This window comes from Hirundo rustica, chromosome 22, assembly GCF_015227805.2.
Source record: "Hirundo rustica isolate bHirRus1 chromosome 22, bHirRus1.pri.v3, whole genome shotgun sequence".
Classification (NCBI taxonomy): domain Eukaryota; kingdom Metazoa; phylum Chordata; class Aves; order Passeriformes; family Hirundinidae; genus Hirundo; species Hirundo rustica.
In genome coordinates, this window is record NC_053471.1 from 1,051,644 (window position 1) to 1,079,567 (window position 27,924).

General features: G+C 58.3%; 1 protein-coding gene across 1 annotated transcript in view; it reads left to right on the top strand.

The window, feature by feature from the left end:
• Window positions 1-27,924, top strand: part of PAX7 (paired box 7) — a 72,299-nt gene that overhangs the window by 36,882 nt on the left and 7,493 nt on the right. Inside the window, exon 5 of the mRNA XM_058423361.1 lies at window positions 27,193-27,439. Coding sequence (XP_058279344.1) covers window positions 27,193-27,439 — 247 coding nt within the window. The remainder of the gene's footprint in view (window positions 1-27,192; window positions 27,440-27,924) is intronic.

The following is a 27,924-nucleotide window of genomic DNA, read 5'->3' on the forward strand; positions in this document are numbered from 1 at the left end:
CTAAGGGTGTAGGATTCGTCCTAAAGGTGGAGAATTTGTCCAAAAGGTGGAGAATTCATCCAAATGGCGGACAATTCATCCAAAAGGTGGAGAATTCATCCTAAAGGAGGAGAATTCATCTAAAAAGTGGAGAATTCATCCTAAAGGAGGAGAATTCATCTAAAAAGTGGAGAATTCATCCTAAAGGAGGAGAATTCATCTAAAAAGTGGAGAATTCATCCTAAAGGTGGAGGATTTGTCCTAAAGGTGGAGAATTTGTCCTAAAGGTGGAGGATTTGTCAAATGGAGGAGAATTTGTCCAAAAGGGGGAGAATTTGTCCTACAGGAGGAGAATTCATCCAAATGGAGGAGAATTTGTCCAAAAGGAGTACAATTCATCCTATAGGACGAGAATTCACCCTAAAGGTGGAGAATTCATCCAAATGGAGGAGAATTCATCCAAATGGAGGACAATTCTTCCTATAGGAGGAGAATTCATCCTAAAGGTGGAGAATTTGTCCAAAAGGAGGAGAATTCATCCAGAAGGAGGACAATTTGTCCAGAAGGCATAGAATTCTTCCTATAGGAGGAGAATTCATCCTAAAGGTGGAGAATTTTTCCAAAAGGAGGAGAATTTGTCCAGAAGGAGGAGAATGGGGCTGAAGTGAAATCTTGACTCTACCCAAACCTTTCGCTGTCGCCCGAGCGTCTCCTTCCCCTCCTGGGATTTCTCCTCGTGGTGCCAAGGGGGAAGGAGACCCCTGGAGAGACCCCGAGAGCCCCAGAGAGCCCAGGGTGTGATTCCAAGGCCAGGAATGCAGGCACAGGGATTTTATCCCGTTGGAACGTCAGGCTGGAGCCCCAGGCTCCAGAGCCCGGCGGAAGCGTTTCCATTCCGTATTTCCTCAGTCGCGCGTTCGCTTCCAATCCCCCGGGACAATCCCTTCCCCTCTCCCCACTCCAGCAGCCACAGGCCTTGGGCTGTGCCAGCTGGATCCATGGGAATAACGGGAATTTTCCCCTTGGAGCTGCTGGGAGCTTGGGGACAGTGACAGTGAGCGTCCCTCACAGGGATCAGGAGCCAGGTGTGCTCCAGGGCGTGTCCTGAGACAAAGGTGCTGCGGATCCTGCCCGGGCTGCTCCTCCAAGCTCTCATCCCATCTCCGCTCCCAGCCTGCTCCTCCAAGCTCTCATCCCATCTCCGTTCCCATCCCGCCATTCCAAGCTCTCATCCCATCTCCGTTCCCAGCCTGCTCCTCCAAGCTCTCATCCCATCTCCGTTCCCATCCTGCCGCTCCAAGCTCTCATCCCATCTCCGTTCCCAGCCTGCTCCTCCAAGCTCTCATCCCATCTCCATTCCCAGCCTGCTCCTCCAAGCTCTCATCCCATCTCCGTTCCCATCCTGCCATTCCAAGCTCTCATCCCATCTCCGTTCCCATCCTGCCATTCCAAGCTCTCATCCCATTTTTGTTCCCATCCTGCCATTCCAAGCTCTCATCCCATCTCCACTCCCATCCTGCCATTCCAAGCTCTCATCCCATTTTTGTTCCCATCCTGCCATTCCAAGCTCTCATCCCATTTTTGTTCCCATCCTGCCATTCCAAGCTCTCATCCCATCTCCGCTCCCAGTCTGCTCCTCCAAGCTCTCATCCCATCTCCGTTCCCATCCTGCCGTTCCAAGCTCTCATCCCATCTCCGCTCCCATCCGTCACTCTCCGTTCAGGGACCCCGTGGGTTCTGGTGCCTTTGTCCCCTGCCGGTGTCGCCTTTCCTCCATCCCCGGAACCCCCTGGCAGTGACGGGGAGCAGCCACTCGATATCCCGGCTTCCCTTCCCTTCCCTTCCCTTCCCTTCCCTTCCCTTCCCTTCCCTTCCCTTCCCTTCCCTTCCCTTCCCTTCCCTTCCCTTCCCTTCTTACTCCTGGTTATCCAGCCTGCCATGAGAGCCGGGAATGGGGCAGGAATGGGGCCGGGAATGGGGCCAGGAATGGGGCAGGGATGGGGCTGAGAATGGAGCCGGAATGCGGCAGGAAATGGGGCGGGAAACGGGGCAGGGATGGGGCCAGGAATTGGGCTGGGAATGAGGCTGGGAATGGGGCAGGAATGGGCCAGGAATGGGGCCAGGAATGGGGCAGGAATGGGGCAGGAATGGAGCCAGGAATGGGGCAGGAATGGGGTAGGAATGAGGCTGGGAATGGGGCAGGAATGAGGCAGGAATGGGGCCGGGAATGGGGCTGGGAATGTGGCCGGCTGATCCCGGGGTGTGGCTCCGTCCCCTCCTGGCCACATCCTCGCCAGCTCTGCAGGGTTTGTGGAGGTGATTTTGTGGCGGACAGGGACGGGCGGATAAATCCCCGGGATCTGCCGACCCAAACATCCCCGGCATCCTCCGGAACCGGAGCCGGGCCTGGGCCAATCCCAGTGCTGGGAAGGCTCCGGCCCTCCTGGCATTCCTGGGAGCCCACAGAGAGGGAAAGAGAGGCAGCCACTCCATCCCCATCCCCATCCCATCCTGTCCCATGGATCCCATGGATCCCATCCCATCCCATGGATCCCATCCCATCCCATCCCATCCCATCCCATCCCATCCCATCCCATCCCATCCCATCCCATCCCATCCCATCCCATGGATCCCATCCCATGTATCCCAACCCATCCCATGGATCGCATCCCATCCCATCCCATCCCATCCCATCCCATCCCATCCCATCCATCCCCATCCCCATCCCATCCCACCCCTGCCCCATTCCCTTCCCATCCCATCCCATCCCATGGATCCCATCCCATCCCATGTATCCCATCCCATCCCATCCCATGGATCCCATCCCATCCCATCCCATCCCATCCCATCCCATCCCATCCCCATCCCCATCCCCATCCCATCCCACCCCTGCCCCATTCCCATCCCGTTCCTGCCCTATGGATCCCATCCCATCCCATGGATCCCATCCCATCCCATGGATCCCATCCCATCCCATCCCATCCCATCCCATTCCCATCCCATCCCATCCCATCCCATCCCATCCCATCCCACCCCTGCCCCATTCCCATCCCATTCCCATCCCATCCCATCCCATCGATCCCATCCCATCCCACCCCTGCCCCATTCCCATCCCGTTCCTGCCCCATGGATCCCATCCCCATTCCCGAGCTTTCCCCACGGCCCTGCCGGGGCTGTGGCCAGGCCGCTTTTCCCCGGCCGGGGCTGGAGCGGGCGCTTTTCCCGGGATTTTGGTGAGGGAAGGAGCGCTGGGGACGGGCTGAGCTGGGAGCCGCGGCCGGCAGCGCTCGCTCTGGCGGCTCGGGCAGGGCTGGAAGCGGGCCGGGAGGGAGGGAAGGAGGGAGGGAAGGAGGGAAGGAGGGAGGGAAGGAGGGAGGGAGGGAAGGAGGGAGGGGGACGCGGAGGAGCGAGGGGTCCCCAGCTGGCTGCGAGCGGCATCTGCGCGCGGAGCGCAGCCTCCAGCTGAGAGCTATTTCACTATTTATTTACATGTAATTATTGCTATGAGGTGCCGATATTAACACTGTCAAGAGCAATTTGCCCTGACATTTCTCACTCGCCCCGCTCCCCGACGCTCGGCGCTGGGTGGGATTTCTCCTCCGCCTCGCTCTCTCCGCTGCTCCCTCCCTTCCCGGCCCCGCTCCGCTGCGGGCGCCGCGCCGCTTTAATCCCGCGCCCTTCGCAACTCATTAAACTCGGGAATTTAATTTTGGCAGGGGCGCGGGCAGCGGCTCCCGCCCCCGCCCGGCCCCCGCCGCCCCTGCCCGGCGGCCCGAGCGTTCCCAGGGCCCACAAACCGAATTTACCGCTGGCCGCCTTTTCAATCGCCAGGCAATCTCGGCCTGCGCCTTGGCTGCATCTCAAACACCCCGAAGGTGCTCGAGCGTTCACGGCGGGGACCCTCGGGAAGCAAACGCAGATCGGCGATTTTTTAAAATTTATTTTATTTTATTTTATTTTATTTTATTTTATTTTATTTTATTTTATTTTATTTTATTTTTATTATTTTTATTATTCTTATTTTATTTTATTTTATTTTTTATTTTATTTATTTTATTTTTATTATTATTTTTATTATTTTTATTTTATTTTTATTATTATTTTTTATTATTTTTATTTTATTTTTCGTTCTATTTTTTATTATTTTTATTTTATTTTTATTATTATTTTTATTATTTTATTGTTATTTTAATCATATTATTATTTTATTAGTTTAACTATAATTTTTATTATTTTTATATTTTATTATTTTTATTATTTTATTGGTTTTATTATTTTACCTTGTTGTTTTCCATTGTTGTTTTACTTCTTTCCTTATTTTAACCCTCTTCCTTTTCTTTCTTTTCCCTTCTTTCATTTTATTTTTTTCTCTCCGACCTCTGGCCCTAGCAGCACGAAAATCACCTCCCGCCCCAAAGCGGCGGCTGCTCCCGAATTTTCCTCCCCTTTTTATTCCCCCCTCCCTTCCCTCCCCTGCCCGAAACGCCTGATTTCGACGGTCGGTGACACTTCAAATTAAGATTTCCGGCCCGTGCCGGAGCCCTGATTTAATGAGACAGTTGTTGGATGTCGTTTAATAAATCCCAATTGTGCATCAGGACTCGTTTGCTGCTCGGCGGTGGGGACGTGACGGGAGCAGCTCAGCCCAGCCCGGCTTTTTCCATCAGCCAGGAGGATTCGGGATCCTCCGGCAGCCAGAGGGGATTTGGGATCCTTCGGCAGCTGAAAAGGGATTTGGGATCCTCCGGCAGCTGAAAAGGGATTTGGGATCCTCCGGCAGCTGAGAGGGGATTTGGGATCCTCCGGCAGCCAGAGGGGATTTGGGATCCTCCGGCAGCTGAGAGGGGATTTGGGATCCTTCGGCAGCTGAAAAGGGATTTGGGATCCTTCATCAGCTGAGAGGGGATTTGGGATCCTTCATCAGCTGAGAGGGGATTTGGGATCCTTCATCAGCTGAGAGGGGATTTGGGATCCTTCATCAGCTGAGAGGGGATTTGGGATCCTCTGGCAGCTGAGAGGGGATTTGGGATCCTTCGGCAGCTGAGAGGGGATTTGGGATCCTTCATCAGCTGAAAAGGGATTTGGGATCCTCCTGCAGCTGAAAAGGGATTTGGGATCCTTCATCAGCTGAGAGGGGATTTGGGATCCTCTGGCAGCCAGAGGGGATTTGGGATCCTTCATCAGCTGAGAGGGGATTTGGGATCCTCCGGCAGCCAGAGGGGATTTGGGATCCTTCATCAGCTGAGAGGGGATTTGGGATCCTCCGGCAGCTGAGAGGGGATTTGGGATCCTCCAGCAGCTGAGAGGGGATTTGGGATCCTCCAGCAGCTGAGAGGGGATTTGGGATCCTCCGGCAGCTGAAAAGGGATTTGGGATCCTCCAGCAGCTGAGAGGGGATTTGGGATCCTCCAGCAGCTGAGAGGGGATTTGGGATCCTCCGGCAGCTGAAAAGGGATTTGGGATCCTCCGGCAGCTGAGAGGGGATTTGGGATCCTTCATCAGCTGAGAGGGGATTTGGGATCCTCCGGCAGCTGAGAGGGGATTTGGGATCCTTCATCAGCCCAGAGGGGATTTGGGATCCTCCTGCAGCTGAGAGGGGATTTGGGATCCTTCGGCAGCCAGAGGTGATTTGGGATCCTCCGGCAGCTGAGAGGGGATTTGGGATCCTTCGGCAGCTGAAAAGGGATTTGGGATCCTCCGGCAGCTGAAAAGGGATTTGGGATCCTCCGGCAGCTGAGAGGGGATTTGGGATCCTTCGGCAGCTGAAAAGGGATTTGGGATCCTCCGGCAGCTGAAAAGGGATTTGGGATCCTCCGGCAGCCAGAGGGGATTTGGGATCCTTCGGCAGCTGAGAGGGGATTTGGGATCCTTCATCAGCTGAGAGGGGATTTGGGATCCTTCATCAGCTCCTTGGTGCACAATAAACCTCCTTCCTCCTTCCTCCTTCCTCCTTCCTCCTTCCTCCTTCCTCCTTCCTCCTTCCTCCTTCCTCCTTCCTCCTCCTCCCCAGAATTCCCCATTCCCGTTCCCTCAAGGACCAAGAAGGAGAATTTGGGATTGGGTGACCGCTCCAGGCCGTGCCAGGGCTGTTCTTGGAAGGAGAAAATCCCGTAAATTCTGGGAATTCCTCAGAGCCTGCGCCTGCTGGATCTCTGGCAGGGATTTTAATGATCCCTCTGTTTTATCTGCTTTCGGCCCATTTTCGGTCATTCTCAGGGTTGGTTTGTGCTCTCTTGGCTTTGCGGGAAAGGTTCAGGAATCCGGGGCGTTCTCCCTCTTTCCTTCCGGATTTGCTTCCTTGGGACGGGCACGGCTGGAGAGCCAGATCCCAGGGGGAGAAGGTCAGGCCCCAGATGTGGAATAGCGGGTGGTTTTCATCCCAAAGAAAAGGGATAACCGGGATGGCCGCACCCTGCTGTGCTCCCGTAACCCTCGTCCCAAAGGAAAAGGTTTCCTTTCCCAAAGGTTTCCCTTCCCAAAGGTTTCCCTTCCCAAAGGTTTCCTTTCACAAAGATCCCAAAGGTTTCCTTTCCCAAAGGTTTCTCTTCCCAAAGGTTTCCTTTCCCAAAGGTTTCCTTTCCCAAAGGTTTCCCTTCCTGAAATTTTCCTTTCCCAAAGGTTTCCCTTCCCAAAGAAAAGGCATAACTGGGATGACCACGCCCTGTTGTGCTCCCGTAACCCTCATCCCAAAGGAAAAGGTTTCTTTTCCTAAAGGTTTCCTTTCCCAAAGGTTTCCTTTCCCAAATGTTTCCCTTCCCAGAGGTTTCTCTTCCCAGAGTTTCCCTTCCCAAAGGTCCTAAAGGTTTCCTTTTCAAAGGTTTCCCTTCCCAAAGGAAAAGGGATAACCGGGATGGCCGCGCCCTGCTGTGCTCCCGTAACCCTCGTCCCAAAGGAAAAGGTTTCCTTTCCCAAAGGTTTCCCTTCCCAAAGGTTTCCTTTCACAAAGATCCCAAAGGTTTCCTTTCCCAAAGGTTTCTCTTCCCAAAGGTTTCCCTTCCCGAAGGTTTCCCTCCCCGAAATTTTCCCTTCCCAAAGGTTTCCTTTCCCAAAGGTTTCCTTTCCCAAAGGTTTCCCTTCCCAACGGTTTCCCTTCCCAAAGGTTTCCCTTCCTGAAATTTTCCCTTCCCAAAGGTTTCCCTTCCCAAAGAAAAGGGATAACCGGGATGACCACGCCCTGTTGTGCTCCTGTAACCCTCGTCCCAAAGGAAAAGGTCTCTTTTCCTAAAGGTTTCCTTTCCCAAAGGTTTCCTTTCCCAAATGTTTCCTTTCCCAGAGGTTTCCCTTCCCAGAGTTTCCCTTCCCAAAGGTCCTAAAGGTTTCCTTTTCAAAGGTTTCCCTTCCCAAAGGAAAAGGGATAACCGGGATGGCCGCACCCTGCTGTGCTCCTGTAACCCTCATCCCAAAGGAAAAGGTTTCCCTTCCCAAAGATTTCCCTTCCCAAAGGTTTCCTTTCCCAAAAATTTTCTTTCCCAAAAGTTTCCTTCCCCAAAGGTTTCCCTTCCCAAAGGTTTCCTTTCCCAAATATTTCCCTTCCCAAAGATTTCCCTTCCCAAATATTTCCCTTCCCAAAGGTTTCCTTTCCCAAAAATTTCCTTTCCCAAAGGTTTCCTTTCCCAAATATTTCCCTTCCCAAAGATTTCCCTTCCCAAATATTTCCCTTCCCAAAGGTTTCCTTTCCCAAAAATTTCCTTTCCCAAAGGTTTCCCTTCCCAAAGGTTTCCCTTCCCAAAGGTTTCCCTTCCCAAAGGTTTCCCTTCCCAAAGGTTTCCTTTCCCAAATATTTCCCTTCCCAAAGATTTCCCTTCCCAAAGGTTTCCCTTCCCAAAGGTTTCCCTTCCCAAAGGTTTCCTTTCCCAAATGTTTCCCTTCCCAAAGGAGAAGGATAACTGGCATGGACCGTGGGTGGCTGGTGGAAAGAGCAAACTGGGGCGGCCGCGTTCATCTCTCCCAGGAGAGTTTGGTTTTCCCTCTTTGTAAACAGGACAGAAATCACTGCAAAATCGTTAATTTCACTGCGTTTTTGCCCCAATGTGAGGCGGTTTTCGCCCCAAATTGCAGCATTTTCAGCCCAAATTGCGGCGTTTTCCCTCATTTTGGCCTCTCCTCGGAAGTCTGTGTTTGCACTCGCGTCCCTCAGCCGTTCCCGTTTCCGTGGATGCCGGTGGAGAGGGTTTTTTCCTCTAGAAGGAAACGCTGTTTCTGTTTCCCGCCGCGTTTATTCCGTCACCTGCTGACCCTTCGCCAGCCTTCTCCAGGAGGAGCTGGGATTTAAAGCAGGAGCTTCTGGTTTTGTGGCTGGGTTTAAATCTGGGCCTGGCCTGCAAACACCACATTTCTGCTCCCGGAGGAGCTGGGATTTAAAGCAGGAGCTTCTGGTTTTGTGGCTGGGTTTAAATCTGGGTCCGGCCTGGAAACGCCACATTTCTGCTCACAGCTCCTCCAGGAGGGGCTGGGATTTAAAGCAGGAGTTTCTCTTTTTGCAGCCGGGTTTAAATCTGGGCCTGGCCTGGAAACGCCACATTTCTGCTCCCAGCTCCTCCAGGGGATTTCAAGCAGGAGTTTCTCTTTTTGCAGCCGGGTTTAAATCTGGGTCCGGCCTGCAAACGCCACATTTCTGCTCCCAGCTCCTCCAGGAGGAGCTGGGATTTAAAGCAGGAGTTTCTCTTTTTGCAGCCGGGTTTAAATCTGGGTCCGGCCTGGAAACGCCACATTTCTGCTCCCAGCTCCTCCAGGAGGAGCTGGGATTTAAAGCAGGAGCTTTTGGTTTTGTGGCTGGGTTTAAATCAGGGCCTGGCCTGGAAACACCACATTTCTGCTCCCAGCTCCTCCAGGGGATTTAAAGCAGGAGTTTCTCTTTTTACAGCTGGGTTTAAATCAGGGTCCAGCCTGCAAACGCCACATTTCTGCTCCCAGCTCCTCCAGGAGGGGCTGGGATTTAAAGCAGGAGCTTCTGGTTTTGTGGCTGGGTTTAAATCAGGGCCCGGCCTGGAAACGTCACATTTCTGCTCCCAGCTCCTCCAGGGGATTTAAAGCAGGAGTTTCTCTATTTGCAGCCGAGTTTAAATCAGGGCCCGGCCTGCAAACGCCACATTTCTGCTCCCAGCTCCTCCCCACCCCATTCCTGTGCCTGGCACCAAAACAAAGCTGATCAAACCTGATCAAACCTTATCAAACCTTATCAAACCTTATCAAACTCCCTCACATCTCCCAGGGACGGGCCTAGAGAGACCCCGAGCTGCCCCGTGGTGTGAAATTCTCATTGCTGGGCTGGATTTATTCCAAGAGCGGCTGGAACGAGCCCGGCAGCATTTGGGGTGCTCAAATTCCTGCTCCCCAATAAACTCCAGGGCTGGTTCGAGCTTTGGCCTTTCTTGGGCTCGAGTTTTACCTTCTTTGGGCTTGAGTTTTACCCATTTTGGGCTTGAGTTTGGCCTTTCTTGGGCTTGAGTTTTATCCTTTTTGGGCTCGAGTTTTGGCCTTTCTTGGGCTCAGGTTTTAGCTTCTATTGGGCTCGAGTTTCGGCCTTTCTTGGGCTCAAGCTTTACATTATTTAGGACTCGAGTTTTGTCTTTCTTCGGGCTTGAGTTTTAGTCTTTCTTGGGCTCAGATCTTGGCCTTTCTTGGGCTTGAATTTTAGCTTTTATTTGGGTTGAGTTTGGGCCTTTCTTGGGCTCAAGTTTTACAGTTTTTTTGGCTCAAGTTTTAGCTTTTTTGGGGCTCGAGTTTTACCTTTTTAGGGTTCGAGTTTTACCTTTTCAGGGTTCGAGTTTTACCTTTTTAGGGCTCGAGTTTTGGCCTTTCCTGGTCTGTTTTTTCCCGGCGAAGGGCTGAGCTGAGCCCTGCCGCGCCTGCTGCTGGCCAGGAACGCCTCCATCGGCCCAGCGCCCTCGGAAAGGGGCGGAATGTTCCAGAAACGAGGCCGACTCCTGCTCCTGAGGAGGGGGGGACTTTGGAGCTCTCCCCCTCCGGGAGCTCCAGATTCCCTTTTTTTCCCTGTGGACAGGAGGTTTTTTTTTTTTCTCCTCCTCATAATGGCCAGGGCAGAATTAATCAGGCGGGGCTTTACTGCCGCTGACCCGCGGGCACCCGCAAAGCCCCGGCAGCAGCTGGTCCATACATTAACTCGGCTCTGCCTTAATCTCGGGTTTAAGTCCGGCTCGTAGCCAGGCGGGGACGGGAGCAGCCGATTTTCCCGGGATCTCTCAGGTGCAAAGCCTGGCAGGGCTCAGGGAAGGCAGAACCCGGGCCGGGCTCTGGTTCTGGGGGTTCGGCTCCTCCCCGGAGTCCCAAAATTCCTGCAAAGGCCCCGGCAGCAGCTGGGCCGCGCAGTAACTGGGCTCTGCCTTGATCTCGGGTTTAAAACCGGCTGGCAGCGAGGCAGGGACAGGAGCAGGGAGTTTCCCTGGCAGATAAAACCCGGGCTGGGCTCTGGTTTTGGGGGTTCAGCTCTTCCCCAAAGCCCCAAACCCCGTGCCAAGGTCCCGGTTCCTCGCTGAGCCGGAGGGAGGGAGCAGAGCTGGGATCCGAGCCCGGAGAGGGATGGGAATGGGATGGGATCAGGCTGGGATCAGGATGGGACCAGGATGGGACTGGAATGGGATCAGGATGGGATCGGGCTGGGACCAGGCTGTAATCAGGCTGGGATCGGGATAGGACGGGGCCAGCACTGGGCTGGGATCGGGCTAGGACCAGGCTGGGATTGGGGTAGGATCGGGGCAGGACTGGGCTGGGATCAGGCTGAGACGGGGCTGGGACTGGGCTGGGATCGGGCTGGAATCAGGCTGGGATTGGGCTGGCACCCGGCTGGGATCGGGCTAGGACCGGGCTGGGATCGAGCTAGGACCAGGCTAGGACCAGGCTGTCACCGGCCTGGGATCAGGCTGTCACTGGGCTGGGATCGAGCTAGGACCAGGCTGGCACTGGGCTGGGATCTGGCTAGGACCGGGCTGTCACCGGGCTGTCACCATGCCATCACCGTGCCATCACCATGCCATCACCATGCCATCACCATGCCATCACCATGCCATCACCGTGCCATCACCGTGCCATCACCGTGCCATCACTGCCATCACCGTGCCATCGCCATGCCAGCACCGTGCCGCCGTGCCGCAGCAGCTCGGGCTGCGTCCCCTCCTCCGGCAGCGCTGGCACGCTCCGGCTGTGCTCCGGTGTCCCCCGCTTGTCCCTGTCCCCTGTCCGGCAGCGGTGACACGCTCCGGCTGTGCTCCGGTGTGCCCCGCTTGTCCCTGTCCCCTGTCCGGCAGCAGAGACACGCTCCGGCTGTGCTCCGGTGTCCCCCGCTTGTCCCTGTCCCCTGTCCGGCAGCGCTGGCACGCTCCGGCTGTGCTCCGGTGTCCCCCGCTTGTCCCTGTCCCCTGTCCGGTAGCGGTGACACGCTCCGGCTGTGCTCCGGTGTCCCCCACTTGTCCCTGTCCCCTGTCCGGTAGCGGTGACACGCTCCGGCTGTGCTCCGGTGTGCCCCGCTTGTCCCTGTCCCCTGTCCGGCAGCAGTGACACGCTCCGGCTGTGCTCCGGTGTCCCCCGCTTGTCCCTGTCCCCTGTCCGGCAGCGGTGACACGCTCCAGCTGTGCCCCGCTTGTCCCTGTCCCCTGTCCGGCAGCGCTGGCACGCTCCGGCTGTGCCCCGCTTGTCCCTGTCCCCTGTCCGGCAGCGGTGACACGCTCCGGCTGTGCTCCGGTGTGCCCCGCCTGTCCCTGTCCCCTGTCCGGCAGCGCTGGCACGCTCCGGCTGTGCTCCGGTGTCCCCCGCCTGTCCCTGCCCGGCTCCTTCCGCGGCCGATCCGCGCCCCGATCGCCTCCCATTAGCGCGGAAGCCGCTCTCCCCCTCCCCGCCGCGCACAGCCGGGCCTGGGGAGGGCAGGAACCCCCCAGCCCCGACCCTCTCCCCCTTCCCCTTCCCTTCGCTAACTCAGCGCGACCAATTAGGCATCTGACACCCGCGCGGGCTGACAAATTGTTTCTGTCATCTGCTCTCTGTCTCTCATTAGGCGGGAGGCGGAGGGGGGCTCGCCAGGGGAGGGGGCGGGAGATGCGATCTGCCGCGCTCGGCGAGGCCGGGGACATTAATTACAGAACGGCCATTTGCGGCCATGAAAACGCATTAATTAAATTTATGCAATCATTATCTTTAAACAGTCGTATCTTTCCGAGCGATCGGCCCTTCCCGAGCCTCTCCCCTCTCCCGCGCTAAGTAGCTCTAATCCCTTTTCCAGCCTTTATCTCGGCATCGGCGGAGCCTCGCGCGCTTCTAAACTTCCGCGGCAGGAAACTCCGCTCCTGCCCTCGGCCAGGACGGGCACACAGCGAGGATTTGCAGATTTTTTAAATTTTTTTTGTTTGTTTTTTTGGTTTTTTTTTTTTTTTTTTTTTAGGTTCAAAACGGAGGTATTCTCGTTAAAAAAAAAAAAAAAAAAAAAAAATCTGGCGGCTCGGCCGGGAGTTGTGGGGTTAAGGGATGAAGCTCCGGCCCGGTGGATGCGGGGCTGTTTTCCTTGGAAAAAGGGTTGGTTTCGGTGAGGCAGCGCCTTTCCATCAGGGCACCTTCTTCCCTCAAAGGAAAAAAAAAAAAAAAAAAATTAAAAAAAAAAAAAAATCGCCTCGTTCGAGGCCATCGATGGCCTCCGCGAGGAAAAAAAGAAAAAAAAAACACAAAAACCCCACAAACAAACAAAAAAAACCCCAAAAACCCCCCCCCACCAAAAAAAAAAAAAAAAAAAAGGTTTAAAAAGAGGCGGTTTTGCCGCTCTTGACGCTCTAGATCGCTTCGTGACGGCTTCGCTTTGTCGTTCTAAAAGATATTTTATTTCAGATGCGGCCGGAACCTCGAGCTGTGCCGCGGGTGAGGCGCCGACCCGGGAGCTGCCGCTTTTCCCCCGGTTTGCCATCAGCGCGCAGACAAAACGATCCGGGGCTAAAGCGGGAACACAAACCGGGAATTCGGCGGGGTTCGCGCTGCCCCCGCGGGCGCGGCGGGGCCCGGGGTACCCGGAGCGGGATCAAATCTCATCCCCGGCTGAAAACAAACGCCTCCAACCCGGCAGGAAAATTCCTTCTGGGGAGCCGGGGAGGGCTCTGGGAGCGATGGGATCCGACCCCTGCTCCCTCGGGCGCCGCGGGGGGAAAGATTTTGCGCCGCTCTTTTGTGTCTCCCGCGCCGCTTTCCATCGGTCCTGCCGGGTTTATCGCCGCCCTCCCCGGAGGGGCAGCGCCCGATCCCTCGGGGGGCTCGGACCCGAACCCCGCGCTGCCTTCGGGGTTTGGGATTAGGGCCGGGTGGGATTTGGGGCTGGATCCTGCCGGGTTTCTCCGGTCCGAGGGGCGGGAATGAGCTCTGGGGTGCCAGCGATGGCCTCGGGCTTGTGCCTGTCCTGCCCTGGGTGAGCCCAGGTGAGCCCAGGAGCCTTTTTGGGGAGCGCGGGATGGAATTGGGGCCGCTGGGAGCACAAAGGGCTCGATTTCCCTGGGAATGGCCCTTTCTGGAGAGAAGGGAAAAGCCTGGCCGGGGGGCAGGAAAAAGGCGCTGGAGCCGGCACATCTGAGCCCCAGGGGAGCCGGAGCTCCTTCATCCCGGATTTCAGCCAGGATCCTGCGTCCTTCCCCGCCGCATCCACCGGGCTCCGCTCCGCGGTGCCCTTTTTCCCCATCCCCGGTTCTCTCCGAGGGTTTGGGGGCTCGCAGCAGCTCCTGGAACTCCGCAGAGATCCCGGGAGAGCTCCGGAGGGAGAGCACGCGGCCGGGAAAGGCGTTTCCTTGGATTCGGGAGCTGGGGTTTTCCTGTGGGTGAAGGAAAAGGAGGCTTAAAAATCCACCCCCAGCGCGGCAGCCTCAGAAATCCCAACCGGAGCCCAGGCGCTGCCGGGATCCGCGGGGATCCTGCTCGGTGTTCGGGACGGGCTGGGAAGGGAAATCCTGCCCTCAAAACCCGCCGGGAATAGGGGAATCGAGCAGCCAGGGGCTCAAAACCCGCCGGGAATCGGGAATCGAGCAGCCAGGAGCTCAAAACCCGCCGGGAATCAGGAAATCGAGCAGCCAGGAGCCCAAAACCCGCCGGGAATCGGGAATGTGAACAGCCAGGAGCTCAAAACCCGCCGGGAATCGGGAAATCGAGCAGCCAGGGGCACAAAACCCGCCGGGAATAGGGAATGTGAACAGCCAGGAGCTCAAAACCCGCCGGGAATTGGGGAATCGAGCAGCCAGGAGCTCAAAACCCGCCGGGAATCGGGGAATCGAGCAGCCAGGGGCACAAAACCCGCCGGGAATCGGGAATGTGAGCAGCCAGGAGCTCAAAACCCGCTGGGAATCGGGAATGTGAACAGCCAGGAGCTCAAAACCCGCCGGGCATCGGGAAATCGAGCAGCCAGGGGCTCAAAACCCGCCGGGCATCGGGAAATCGAGCAGCCAGGGGCTCAAAACCCGCCGGGAATCTGGAAATCGAGCAGCCAGGGGCTCAAAACCCGCCGGGAATCGGGGAATCGAGCAGCCAGGAGCTCAAAACCCGCTGGGAATCGGGAAATCGAGCAGCCAGGGGCTCAAAACCCGTCGGGAATCGGGGAATCGAGCAGCCAGGGGCTCAAAACCCGCCGGGAATCGGGGAATCGAGCAGCCAGGGGCTCAAAACCCGCCGGGAATTGGGAATGCGGGCAGCCAGGGGCTCAAAACCCGCTGGGAATCGGGGAATCGAGCAGCCAGGGGCTCAAAACCCGCCGGGAATTGGGAATGCGGGCAGCCAGGGGCTCAAAACCCGCCGGGAATCGGGAATGTGAGCAGCCAGGAGCTCAAAACCCATCCATAATCGGGAAATCGAGCAGCCAGGGGCTCAAAACCCGCCGGGAATCGGGAATGTGAGCAGCCAGGAGCTCAAAACCCATCCATAATCGGGAAATCGAGCAGCCAGGAGCTCAAAACCCGCCGGGAATCGGGAATGCGGGCAGCCAGGGGCTCAAAACCCGCCGGGAATCGGGAAATCGAGCAGCCAGGAGCTCAGGGCCGCTGATTTTCCCTTCCTTGGGCCGGCTCGGGATGCTCCGCGCTGGGTGCTCGGCACTCGCCGGGCTCATCAGCGATTTCATCTCGCCCTGAGCTTCCCTGGGAGCCCCGCGGGCAGCGGCCGGGAGCAGCGGGTGTCTCTTACACCGAGCTTAAGCCGGGTTTAACTGATTGCAGCCTGGGATTGATCAGAGGGAGCGGGGCAGGCGCGGAGGAGCCCGGGGCAGGGCTGCGGCTGCTGATGGCTCTTGGGGCTCCCTAAAACAGAGAGCAGACAAAATGAAGGGAATAGAAATCACAACTGCTTTTATTTATTCCCTGAGGGGCCCTCAGGTACATTGGGGCAGGTGAAGCCCCCAGGGGCTGCACCCAAAAATGGACCCCGGCTCTCGGGTTTCACCCTTGGGTCCCTTGGCTCCATTTGCACATCGGGGGTTAACGCTCCAATGACAGCCGCAGCTGATGAAGTCATTCACCCCAAGTTCGCTGCCCCAGCTCCCTTCTGTTCCCATCCCTCGGGCCCTGAGGCAGCGAGGTGTCCTGGATGGGCGGGAGAGGAATTGTTGTGTGTGACCCAAACGGGAGAGCAGCAGCTGAGGCTGCGTGTGCAGTTGGGAGTCACACGCCAAAGAACCGCGGGAGCGCAAAACCACGGAAAACACAAAAGATAAAATCCTAGGGCATCGCAGGGAGCTCGGCAAAACCTCCCTGGAACCCGGCCCGGAGCGGGGAGCGATCCTTGTGTTCCCCCCGTTCTCCACAGGGATGGAGTCCTGGATGGGCGGGAGAGGAATTGTTGTGTGTGACCCAAACGGGAGAGCAGCAGCTGAGGCTGCGTGTGCAGTTGGGAGTCACGCACTAAAGAACCTTGGGAGTGCAAAACCACGGAAAACACAAAAGATCGAACCCAATCGCCGTCACCAAGGCATCGCTATCAGCGCACGGAGCAGCCTCGCCCCGGGCCGGGCTCGGGGATCCGCGGGCGATTCTTTGTGCTCTCCTCTCTCCCGGGGCCGGGAGCGAGCTCAGAGCATCCCGGCAGGAAATTTCCTTTGGAAGCTCCGAGCTCCATCAGCGCGGGGCTGCGGGAACGGGAAGGGGAGTGAGAGGAGGGTCGAGGGGAAAGGCGAGAAGGAGAGCTTGCCCTGGGTTTGGGTCTGGCTTTGTCAGAGCAATCAGAGGAGTTCCTAAAGCAGCTGGAATTTGCTGCAGGTCACCTGAGGGCACGGCCGAGGTTTAGGGCCGGTTTGTGGGGAGCCCTGGGGTGTGTTTGTTCCTTTCCTGGCGCTCTGTGTCCCTCGCCGAGCCCCCAAAGCTTCTCCTTCCCCGCCTGCCCTCGGCGGGTCTGAGCTTACCCAAAGACAGACTCAAAAACGTGATTTTGTTCTCAAAATCCACAAGCCTGACCCATTCCAACCCCGGATCCACCCCGAGTCCTTCTGCTGCTCTGGAAGCGTTGGGGAATTCCAGTTTTCCACGGCTCTGCCTTCCTGCTTTCTCTCCCAGGTTTCTTTTGTCCCAAAACTCCCCGAGCAAGGACTCGTATTCCCACCCCAGGTACTCGGGGTGAAGCATCCCAGGGACGCTCCCTGCTCCTCCAGGGGGATTTTCCCACCGAGACTCTCCCTTCTGAAATATTTGTGGACAGTCACAGGGTTAGACACGAGGAGGACGGATGGAAGCAGCACCAGGAGGGTTTGATTGCGGTGACTCAAAGATCAGGGGGCCAGGCTGTGTTTGCTGAGCAGGGGAAGGCCGGGCCTGGTCCTGGCTTTTCTCTGTAAAACGTCTCAGAATCCCAAGGGAATCAGGGAAAACGCTGGATGTGCCACCGGAGGAACCGCGGTGGTGGAGCACAAACCTCCCCTTCCCCCCGGGGAGCTGCCCAGCGGCGCCGGGAATTCGGAGCCCTTTTGGAACTGGGAGTTTGGGGAGTCGAGCGCTCGTTCCCAGTTCTGGGAGGGAGCAGCTCCTCTCTCCCGGCGTTTCCTGGTGGCTGAAATCCGTGTCCAAACCCTGGGATCCCGCTGGCCTCCCCCAGCCCCCTCTCCACGGAGCATCTTTGTGTTCCCGCCCTGGTGGTGCAGCCTTGGCCAAGCCTTTGCTTCCTGCTCTTCTCTGGGGGACGGCAGAGTTCGGTGTCTCAGAGCAGTTTGGTGTCCTGGAGCAGAGTTCGGTGTCCTGGAGCAGAGTTTGGAGTCCCACAGCAGAGTTTGTTGTCCCAGATCAGAGTTCGGTGTCTCAGAGCAGAGTTCAGTGTCTCACAGCAGAGTTTGGTGTCCCAGATCAGAGTTTGGTGTCCCAGATCAGAGTTTGGAGTCCCACAGCAGAGTTTGTTGTCCCAGATCAGAGTTCGGTGTCTCAGAGCAGAGTTTGGTGTCCCAGATCAGAGTTTGGTGTCCTGGAGCAGAGTTTGGTGTCTCAGAGCAGAGTTCAGTGTCTCACAGCAGGGTTTGGTGTCCCAGATCAGAGTTTGGAGTCCCACAGCAGAGTTTGTTGTCCCAGATCAGAGTTCGGTGTCTCAGAGCAGAGTTTGTTGTCCCAGATCAGAGTTCGGTGTCTCAGAGCAGAGTTTGGTGTCCCAGATCAGAGTTTGGTGTCCTGGAGCAGAGTTTGGTGTCTCAGAGCAGAGTTCAGTGTCTCACAGCAGGGTTTGGTGTCCCAGATCAGAGTTTGTTGTCCCAGATCAGAGTTTGGAGTCCCACAGCAGAGTTTGTTGTCCCAGATCAGAGTTTGGTGTCCCAGAGCAGAGTTTGGTGTCCCAGATCAGAGTTTGGTGTCCTGGAGCAGAGTTTGGTGTCTCAGAGCAGAGTTTGGAGTCCCACAGCAGAGTTTGGAGTCCCACAGCAGAGTTTGGAGTCCCAAGCCAGGGCCCGTGGTTCGTGTTCCCAGACCAAACCTCTTTTGACACAATTCCCGCTCTTCCCCTCCCAGTCCCGCTTCTCCCGCGGGATTTTCAGCGCCCTCAGCGGACCTTTGACCCCGCAGTGCTTCCCCATTCCCTGGTGGGATTCCTGCTGCTCCTTCCCCGAGCTGAGGCCGCTCCTCCTCCCCCCGCAGCCGAGACCTTCCCGTTCTTTCCACGTAGCTTAGAGCCTTGTCTGTCATTTGTACATCCCTACAGAAGCAGGGTGCCCAAAACAAGATGCACTGCTCCCGCTGGAACCTCACCATAGCCCTGAACAACCAGGTAACGACTTCCCACCGCCTCCTCCTCCTCCTCCTCCTCCTCCTCCTCGTAGCTCCATCGCATCCCCGGCTCATCCCCTCTCCATCGTCGGTGTGTGGTGCTTTCCCATCGCTCCAGGGCCGTTGTAGGGCACAGGCGCTCATCTCCATGTCACCGTCCGCGTCCCAGAGCGTCCCTCGGGCGCCGGAAGCCGCGGGAAGGCGCCGGCGGCGTTCCTGGGATGGTTGTTCGGCGTTTGGGGACGGTTCTGGTGCGATGTGCCCCGGGGGGTCTAGGGGATGGAGGGAATGCAGGGTTCGGGGTTCCATTCCCAGATCTCCACGGGTTTTTCCAGCGGAGGTTTTTTTTTGGCGGGGTAGGGAATCGGGATTTCGCAGCTCCCCAGCGGCAGCCCTGGAGCACACCCGTATCAGGAGGAGCTGTGGGGTCCTGGGGGCTCCTGGAGGGGGGATGAACACCCGGGGGGGCGAGGCCGGGGAGCAGCCCCGAATCCCCCCCAAATCCAAGTGGAGCCTTCAATCCCACCTGGGAGAGCCAGGGCTGTGCTCGGGGTCAGCCAGGTCACCCCGGAGAGAGGCCGAGGGAATCTCCCGGCTTGCAAAACCCCTCCAGGACCCTCAGGAAACGTGAGGAAACCTAACCTAAACCCCACAAAGCTCCGGCGCACCCCAAAACCCGGCCGGGAGTGCGGGGAGCTGCAGCCAGCCGGCTCGGAGGTTTTCCCAGGCGCAGGAAGCGCGGAGCACCCTCCGGATCCGCAAAGCAAATTCGACGGGTGCTGGTTTCGGAGCGCCGGGATCCAGCTGGGCTGGCTGCGGCGATGTCGGGAACGTTGGGAATGAGTCGCTCGGCTTTGTGAGCGCAGCGTTGGCGATCGCTGCGCCAGCCACCTCAGTCCTACCTAGGGGCGCGTTTGCGTGTATTTATCCTCCTTTCGAGGGCAGAACTTCGGGGAAAGTGAATTTGTCTCCTCCTAACTCTTTCCCCGGCTTTCAGCCGTCCCACGGTCACCTCTTGGTTCTGTTCCCATTTAATGCGTGTGTGGAATAAGCGACTCCTCCTCTCCCCGCCAAGCGGAAACGAATCCGCGGAGATCCAAAAGCGCTCGCATGAGGAAGGTGCACGGAGCAGGGAAAGAGGGAAAGATGGGAAAGACGGGAAAGATGGGAAAGGTGGGGAAGATGGAGCTGGGATCCCCCAAAAACTGTCTGGGAGAGGAGAGGAGAGGAGAGGAGAGGAGAGGAGAGGAGAGGAGAGGAGGGGAGAGGAGAGGAGAGGAGAGGAGAGGAGAGGAGAGGAGAGGAGAGGAGAGGAGAGGAGAGGAGAGGAGCTGGGGTAGGGTGGCAGGGACCAATCTCCCTCCTGGAGGAACTGGGGCAGCTTTGTCCTCCATGAATCCCGGATATCCAGCGGGTTTCCCGGCAGGCGGATTTTCCACACCTGGGGAAGTGAAGTGGGAACGCCCCAGAAGCTGAAGCCCAGGGAGATTTCGGCCTCCCCGGCAGAGAATTTCCTGTTCCTTCTCACCTGGTGTGGCACAAAAATGGGGTCCAGCCGATCCTGTTCCCAGCTTTTTTCTGGAGAGGGAGGATGTCTGCCCGTTCCTTCTTGCCTGGCACCAAAAATGGGGTCCAGCCGATCCTCTTCCCAGGTTTTTATATAGAGAGGGAGGATGTCTGCCCGTTCCTTCTTGCCTGGCACCAAAGGATCCAGCTGATCCCGTTCCCAGCTTTTCCCCAGGCTGGGAGGATTTCTCTGCATTCCCGGGAAAGCAGCACCACAGCTTCAGGAACCAGGAGCCCCTTCCCTGGGTGTCCCCGGGTGTGTCCCTGGGGGTGACCCTGAGTGTCCTGTGAGATCCTGGGCAGCTGTGGTCACTCCAGTGATGGTCCATAGGGAAGGAGCTGTGGTCACTCCTAGGATGACCCAAAGGTGTCAGAATGTTGTGGTCACTCCAGTGATGACCCCCAGGTGTCAGAATGCTGTGGTCACTCCTAGGATGACCCAAAGGTGTCAGAATGCTGTGGTCACTCCAGTGATGACCCATACATTAGAATGCTGTGGTCACTCCTGTGATGACCCACAGGTGTCAGAATGCTGTGGTCACTCCAGTGATGACCCACAGGTGTCAGAATGCTGTGGTCACTCCGAGGATGACCCACAGGTGTCAGAATGCTGTGGTCACTCCAGTGATGACCCATACATTAGAATGCTGTGGTCACTCTGAGGATGACCCCCAGGTGTCAGAATGCCGTGGTCACTCCGAGGATGACCCACAGGTGTCAGAATGCTGTGGTCACTCCAGTGATGACCCACAGGTGTCAGAATGCTGTGGTCACTCCAGTGATGACCCACAGGTGTCAGAATGCTGTGGTCACTCCGAGGATGACCCCCAGGTGTCAGAATGCTGTGGTCACTCCAGTGATGACCCACAGGTGTCAGAATGCTGTGGTCACTCCAGTGGTGACCCATACGTTAGAATGCTGTGGTCACTCCAGTGATGACCCATAGGTTGGAAGGAGCTGTGGTCACTCTGAGGATGACCCCCAGGTGTCAGAATGCTGTGGTCACTCCAGTGATGACCCCCAGGTGTCAGAATGCTGTGGTCACTCCAGTGATGACCCCCAGGTGTCAGAATGCTGTGGTCACTCCTGTGATGACCCACAGGTGTCAGAATGCTGTGGTCACTCCAGTGATGACCCATAGGTTGGAAGGAGCTGTGGTCACTCCTGTGATGACCCACAGCTCTCAGAATGCCGTGGTCACTCCGAGAATGACCCACGGCTCTCGGTAGCCCCCGATGGCCCCGCCGTGGCCAGGCCCGGCCGCCCCTCGTGCGCTGCCCTCCCTCGTCCCTCCCTTATCTGTCCCCATCACCCGCGTCCCCTGCAGCCCCTGCCCCGAGCCCGGGCGGGCCATTTCCCGGCTGCACGGTCCCGATGGCGCTTCCCTGCCCCGAGCCGCCTCCCTTTATCATAAAGGGTGCACATTTCCCCCGCCGCAGCCGCCGCGGCCGCAGGCCCTGAGGGCCAGCTCAGAAATTGAGGGAATTAATTACTTTTTTTAAAAAAAACTCCCCTCCTTTTAAAGTAGAGGAGAGAGAGAGCGATGAAACGTCCCGGGGGGGAGCAGGGGGGAGCTGCCGAGGAGGGTGGGGAGGCAGGAGGTGAAGGGGGAGCCGCCGCTTTCATCCAGGATGGGTCTTCGTGCATCAACCTCAGGCTCCCCGCCGCTCCAGGAGCTCTCCCTGCCCGCAGAGGCGACCTCGGGAAAGGCGAGGGACGAGGCCGAAGGCTCCCGGCCCCATGGGTCGAGCCCAGGGGAGGGATTTGGGCCGGGGGAAAGGCAGAGGGCAGGGATGAGAGGGAGGGAAGGGGCCGGCTGCCAGTCCCGCTGATGGACAGCGAGCAGATTCCCCCGCAGATAAACCCCGGCAGATGTGGAGCGCGTATCGATTTTGAGTTAGGGATGGTAATGCACCAAGAAGTAATAAATTAGACACCGGCAAGGTCAGAGAGGGAAAGGGAGAAGGACTTTGCATTCTTGAGGAGGGGATCCGGAGTTCAGGAGCGGCCTGGAAAATGAGTTTCTGCAGCTGAAAGGAGAAGTCAGGGGTGGAGGGCCCGGGAGGGCTCTGCAGGGTTTTCCGTGCTGGTGGAAAGGAGGGAATGGGAATCTCCAGTTCCCTCTCGTTATTCCAGACACCTTGGGAAAAGGAGAAAGCTGGATCTGCCCTTGGATGAACCTGTGCAGAGCTCAGGGAGCTTGGCCTCAAATCCCTCTCAGCCAGGCTGGGAAGGGCAGGAGCTCCTGGCCCCAAATCCCTCTCAGCCAGGCTGGGAAGGGCAGGGGCTCCCGGCCCCAAAAACCCCTCAGCTGGAGCTCCTGGCCCCAAATCCACCTCAGCCAGGCTGGGAAGGGCAGGGGCTCCCGGCCCCAAATCCCACTCAGCTGGAGCTCCCAGCCCCAAATCCCCCTCAGCCTGTCTGGGAAGGGAAGGAGCTCCTGGCCCCAAATCCTCCTCAGCCAGACTGGGAAGGGCCGGAGCTCCCGGCCCCAAATCCCCCTCAGCCAGGCTGGGAAGGGCAGGAGCTCCCAGCCCCAAATCCCTCTCTGCCAGGCTGGGAAGGGCTGTGGCTGCTCGTGGTCAGTGTTCTTGGGGAGTGGCCGTGGCGTTTTGGGGCTCAGCTGAGCTGTCGGGGTCCCCTGGGCCACCCCAAATCCATGGGAACATCCACCTGGGATGGATCTCCAGGCTCTGGCCGTTCCCTGGCAGGGCTGGGAGGAATCCCGGTGTCCTGCTGTTCCCCCATGGAATTCCAGAGGGAAATTCAGCCCGTCCTTCCCCTAGGGAGGCCTCGGGCTGGGCTGAGCTGTCCCTGAGCTGTCCCCGAGCAGGGCCGGGGTCCCTGTGGGGATTCCAGAGGGGGAGCAGGCGCTGGGAACTCCCCGGGACCAGCCTGGAGTGACTTCAGGGGCAGAGCTGGGGTCAGGAACCGCTCCACGGGCAGGAGGGATCACATCCCTGGGCAGGCAGGAGGGATCACATCCCCGGGCAGACAGGAGGGATCACATCCCCGGGCAGACAGGAGGGATCACATCCCTGGCCAGGAGGGATCACATCCCTGGGAAGGAGGGATCACATCCCCGGGCAGGCAGGAGGGATCACATCCCTGGCCAGGAGGGATCACATCCCCGGTCAGACAGACAGGATCACATCCCCGGGCAGGAGGGATCACATCCCCGGGCAGGCAGGATCACATCCCCGGTCAGACAGACAGGATCACATCCCCGGGCAGGCAGGATCACATCCCCGGGCAGGAGGGATCACATCCCCAGTCAGACAGGAGGGATCACATCCCCGGACAGGAGGGATCACATCCCTGGGCAGGAGGGATCACATCCCTGGGCAGGAGGGATCACATCCCCGGGCAGGCAGGATCACATCCCCGGGCAGGAGGGATCACATCCCCGGTCAGACAGGAGGGATCACATCCCCGGACAGGAGGGATCACATCCCCGGACAGGCAGGCAGGAGGGATCACATCCCCGGGCAGACAGGAGGGATCACATCCCTGGGCAGGAGGGATCACATCCCCGGGCAGGAGGGATCACATCCCCGGACAGGAGGGATCACATCCCCGGTCAGACAGGAGGGATCACAATCCCGGACAGGCAGGCAGGAGGGATCACATCCCCGGGCAGGAGGGATCACATCCCCGGGCAGGATCACATCCCCGGTCAGGGTCACATCCCTGGGCAGACAGGAGGGATCACATCCCCGGGCAGGAGGGATCACGTCCCCGGGCAGACAGGAGGGATCACATCCCTGGCTAGGAGGGATCACATCCCTGGTCAGGAGGGATCACATCCCCGGTCAGACAGAAGGGATCACATCCCTGGTCAGGAGGGATCACATCCCCGGGCAGGAGGGATCACATCCCCGGGCAGGAGGGATCACATCCCTGGTCAGGAGGGATCACATCCCCGGGCAGGCAGGATCACATCCCCGGGCAGGAGGGATCACATCCCCGGTCAGACAGGAGGGATCACATCCCCGGGCAGACAGGAGGGATCACATCCCTGGGCAGACAGGAGGGATCACATCCCCGGGCAGACAGAAGGGATCACATCCCCGGGCAGACAGGATCACATCCCCGGTCAGACAGGAGGGATCACATCCCCGGTCAGGAGGGATCACATCCCCGGGCAGACAGGATCACATCCCCGGTCAGACAGGAGGGATCACATCCCCGGTCAGACAGGAGGGATCACATCCCCGGACAGACAGGAGGGATCACATCCCTGGGAAGGAGGGATCACATCCCTGGGTAGGAGGGATCACATCCCCGGGCAGACAGGATCACATCCCCGGGCAGACAGGATCTCATCCCCGGGCAGGCAGCACCTCCGGGCCTGGACAGCTCAGGAGCGGCGAGGAGAGCGGGCAGAGCCTCCCGGAGATGGCTCACCATCCCCGCGCTCCGCGTTTTCCCGGCGTTTTTGTCGTTTTAAACCCCCGGCTCTGCTCGTGTGAGGGTCCAGGGCGACGCTGAGCTCTCCCTGAGCCCAGCGGGGTCGGGCTGAGCCGGATCGGGGTTCGTCACCCCGCTTTAGGGCGAGCCCACGGCTGGAGGAGCCCCTCCGGGCTGCCCGTGCGGGATTCCCCCGCTCCCGCAGAGCCTGGAGGCGGCGGGGGCCGCGGTACAGCCCCCAGGAGAGCTCCGCACCCCGGCCCGGGATTAATCCGCTCGCCTGAGGATTAAATGCTCTTTCCTCTCGTCATCCCCCAGTCCTTGGGCCGGCCCGGCCCAGCCACGGACAGGATTTTAGGTTTTTTAGGGCTGAACATCTTCATCGAGGCGCCGCGGGGATTAATCCCTGCCGAGAGCTGCGCCCCGGGGCTGCGGGGAGACTTTTGAGCCTGGGGCTGAGCTCGGTGCGGAGACAGCCGGGTTTAACTCCCGGGGAGCAGCAGAGGAGCCTGAGCTCGGTGCGGGGGGAAAGGAGGGAGGAGGGAGGGTCGGGGGGACAGGAATGGGGGAAGGAGCCTGGAATGGGGGAATGAGCCTGGGATGGGAGGGGAAGGAGCCCAGGATGAGGGGGAATGAGCCCAGGATGAGGGGGAATGAGCCAGGAATGGGAGGGGAATGAGCCAGGGATGGGGGAGTGAGCCCAAGGATGGGGGAATGAGCCAGGGATGGGGGAATGAGCCCAGGGATTGGGGGAATGAGCCCAGGGATGGGGGAATGAGACAGGGATGGGGGAATGAGACAGGGATGGGGGAATGAGCCAGGGATGAGGGGGAATGAGCCAGGAATGAGGGGGAATGAGACAGGAATGGGGGAATGAGCCCAGGGATGGGGGAATGAGCCCAGGGATTGGGGGAATGAGCCCAGGGATGGGAGGAATGAGCCAGGGATGAGGGGGAATGAGCCAGGGATGGGGGAATGAGCCCAGGGATGGGGGAGAATGAGCCCAGGGATGGGGGAATGAGCCCAGGGATGAGGGGGAATGAGACAGGAATGGGGGAATGAGCCCAGGGATGGGGGAGAATGAGCCCAGGGATGGGGGAGAATGAGACAGGAATGGGGGAATGAGCCCAGGGATGGGAGGGGAATGAGCCCAGGGATGGGGGAATGAGCCCAGGGATGGGGGAATGAGCCCAGGGATGAGGGGAATGAGCCCAGGGATGGGAGGGGAATGAGCCCAGGGATGGGGAAATGAGCCCAGGAATGGTGGGAATGAGCCCAGGATGAGGGGGAATGAGCCCAGGATGAGGGGAATGAGCCCAGGATGAGGGGAATGAGCCCAGGAATTGGGGGAATGAGCCTGGGATGGGGGGGAATGAGCCTGGGATGGGAGGGGAATGAGCCCAGGGATGGGGGAATGAGCCCAGGGATTGGGGAAATGAGACAGGAATGGGAGGGGAATGAGCCCAGGATGAGGGGAATGAGACAGGAATGAGGGGGAATGAGCCCAGGGATGGGGGAATGAGACAGGAATGGGGGGGAATGAGACAGGAATGGGGGAGGATGAGCCAGGGATGGGGGGAATGAGCCAGGGATGGGGGGAATGAGCCTGGGATGGGAGGGGAATGAGCCCAGGGATGAGGGGGAATGAGCCTGGGATGAGGGAATGAGCCAGGGATGGGGGAATGAGCCCAGGGACGGGGGAATGAGCCCGTGATGGGGAAAATGAGCCCAGGGCTGGGGAAAATGAACCTTTCCCTCACTCAAACCCCGTTCCCCCAGCCCCACATCCCAGACCAGCCCCGCGCTCGGGATTAGATGGATTTTCCAGGTTTTTAACCGCCCCCCTCCCCCTCCGCAGGGGTCCGGCCACCCCCCCCCCTCCTCCCCGCTCCCGAATTCCGCTCCTGGACAAATTCTCCTCCCGGGGCCGAGCCGGGAGGGGATTTTCCATCAAGGCAAAGCATCTTTGCGGGGAGGCGGAGATGCTTTAGAGGGGGCGGGGGCCGGCTCGGGCAGGGAGCTGGGGAGGGCGGAGGGGCCGGGCCGGTGTCGGGGTGAGCAGGGAGGGGGAGCCTCGACCCCATAAACCCCCGCCTCGGTGTCCTTCCCGAGAATGCGGCCCCGGCACAAAAGCTCACCAGGCCGCTGCTGGCGGATAAAGGGCTCATTTTACCACTTGCCAGGCTCCAAATATTTCCAATTTGCCACTTTAATTGATGTCAATAAGGTTATGCTAAATTGGGAGATTCGGAGCCGCTCGGCATCTGAGCGCCGGCCGGGCCCCCCGAGGTGAGCGTCCCCCTGTCCCCTCTCCCCCCGCCGGCCCCGACACGACCGAGAGGCTCCAGGAGCCCCCGGCCTCCCCTCGGCCCTTCCCCTGCCAGCCCTTTGCACCCTTAACTCGGAATTTCCCCAGGGAAATTCTGCTGATCCCCGTGTGAAGGGCACAGCCTCACCCCCAGCTCAGCCCCGGGAACAAATCCGGCATTTTTGCCGCAAGAAAAAGGGAGGAAAAAAAAAAAAAAAAACCCAAACCAAAACACCGACAAAAACCCAATTAGTTCATCTGGTTCGGGTCTCAAAGCAGGAAGATTTTTTTTTTTTTTTTTTTTTTTTTGGTGCGTAAATTTAATTACGTTTTCCAACCCAGCGCTGAAAGGAGCCGGACCAGGCGCTGTTAGCCTTTAACATCTGGGGGCAAACAGAACTCGGACGCTTCAGCCCCTGGAGCTGCATCAAAGCCGGCGAGGGTCGGATCCGCTTCGCTTGGGGACCTTCTCAAATCCCGCCTCCCAAAAACGGGGCTTGGGGAAAATCGGGATTTTTATCCTGGTTTTCCGTCACCCCCCACCATCGTGCTGGTCCTTAGGAGCAAAAACCCCCCAAAAACCGGGCTGAGGAGGAACCGCTGGGTTCTCCCCGCCCAGGGTTCCGAGGGGAGCTGCCGGCGGGTTCGGCGGGCTCTGACCATCCCAAAACGCCGCTCTTTTGTCCCTTTTCCCGCCCTCCCCTGCCCCTGACGGTGCCTCCGGTGTCTCTGCAGGTGATGAGCATCCTGAGCAACCCCAGCGGGGTCCCGCCGCAGCCCCAGGCCGATTTCTCCATCTCTCCCCTCCACGGCGGCCTGGACAGCACCAACTCCATCTCGGCCAGCTGCAGCCAGCGCAGCGACTCCATCAAATCCGTGGAGAGCCTCCCGACCTCGCAGTCCTACTGTCCCCCCACCTACAGCACCACCAGCTACAGCGTGGACCCCGTGGCCGGCTACCAGTACGGCCAGTACGGCCAGAGTAAGTGCCGGCAGCGGTCCCAGCGCCCCGGGGAGCGGCCGGAGCCGGGGCGGGACGGAGGGACTGGACACGGCGGTTTGCACACACAGAATCCGGGTTGTGCACACAAATTCCGGGTTGTGCACACAAATTCTGGGTTGTACACCCAAATTCCGGTTTGTACATCCAAATTCCGGGTTCTACACACAAATTCTGGGTTATACATCCAAATTCTGGGTTGTGCACCCGAATTCTGGGTTGTACACCCAAATTCCGGGTTGTACGCACAAATTCCAGGTTGTGCACACAAATTCCGGGTTGTGCACACAAATTCTGGGTTGTGCACCCAAATTCCGGGTTGTGCACACAAATTCCGGGTTGTACACACAAATTCCGGGTTGTGCACACAAAATCCGGGTTGTGCACCCAAATTCCGGGTTGTGCACCCAAATTCCGGGTTGTACACACAAATTCCGGGTTGTGCACCCAAATTCCGGGTTGTACAC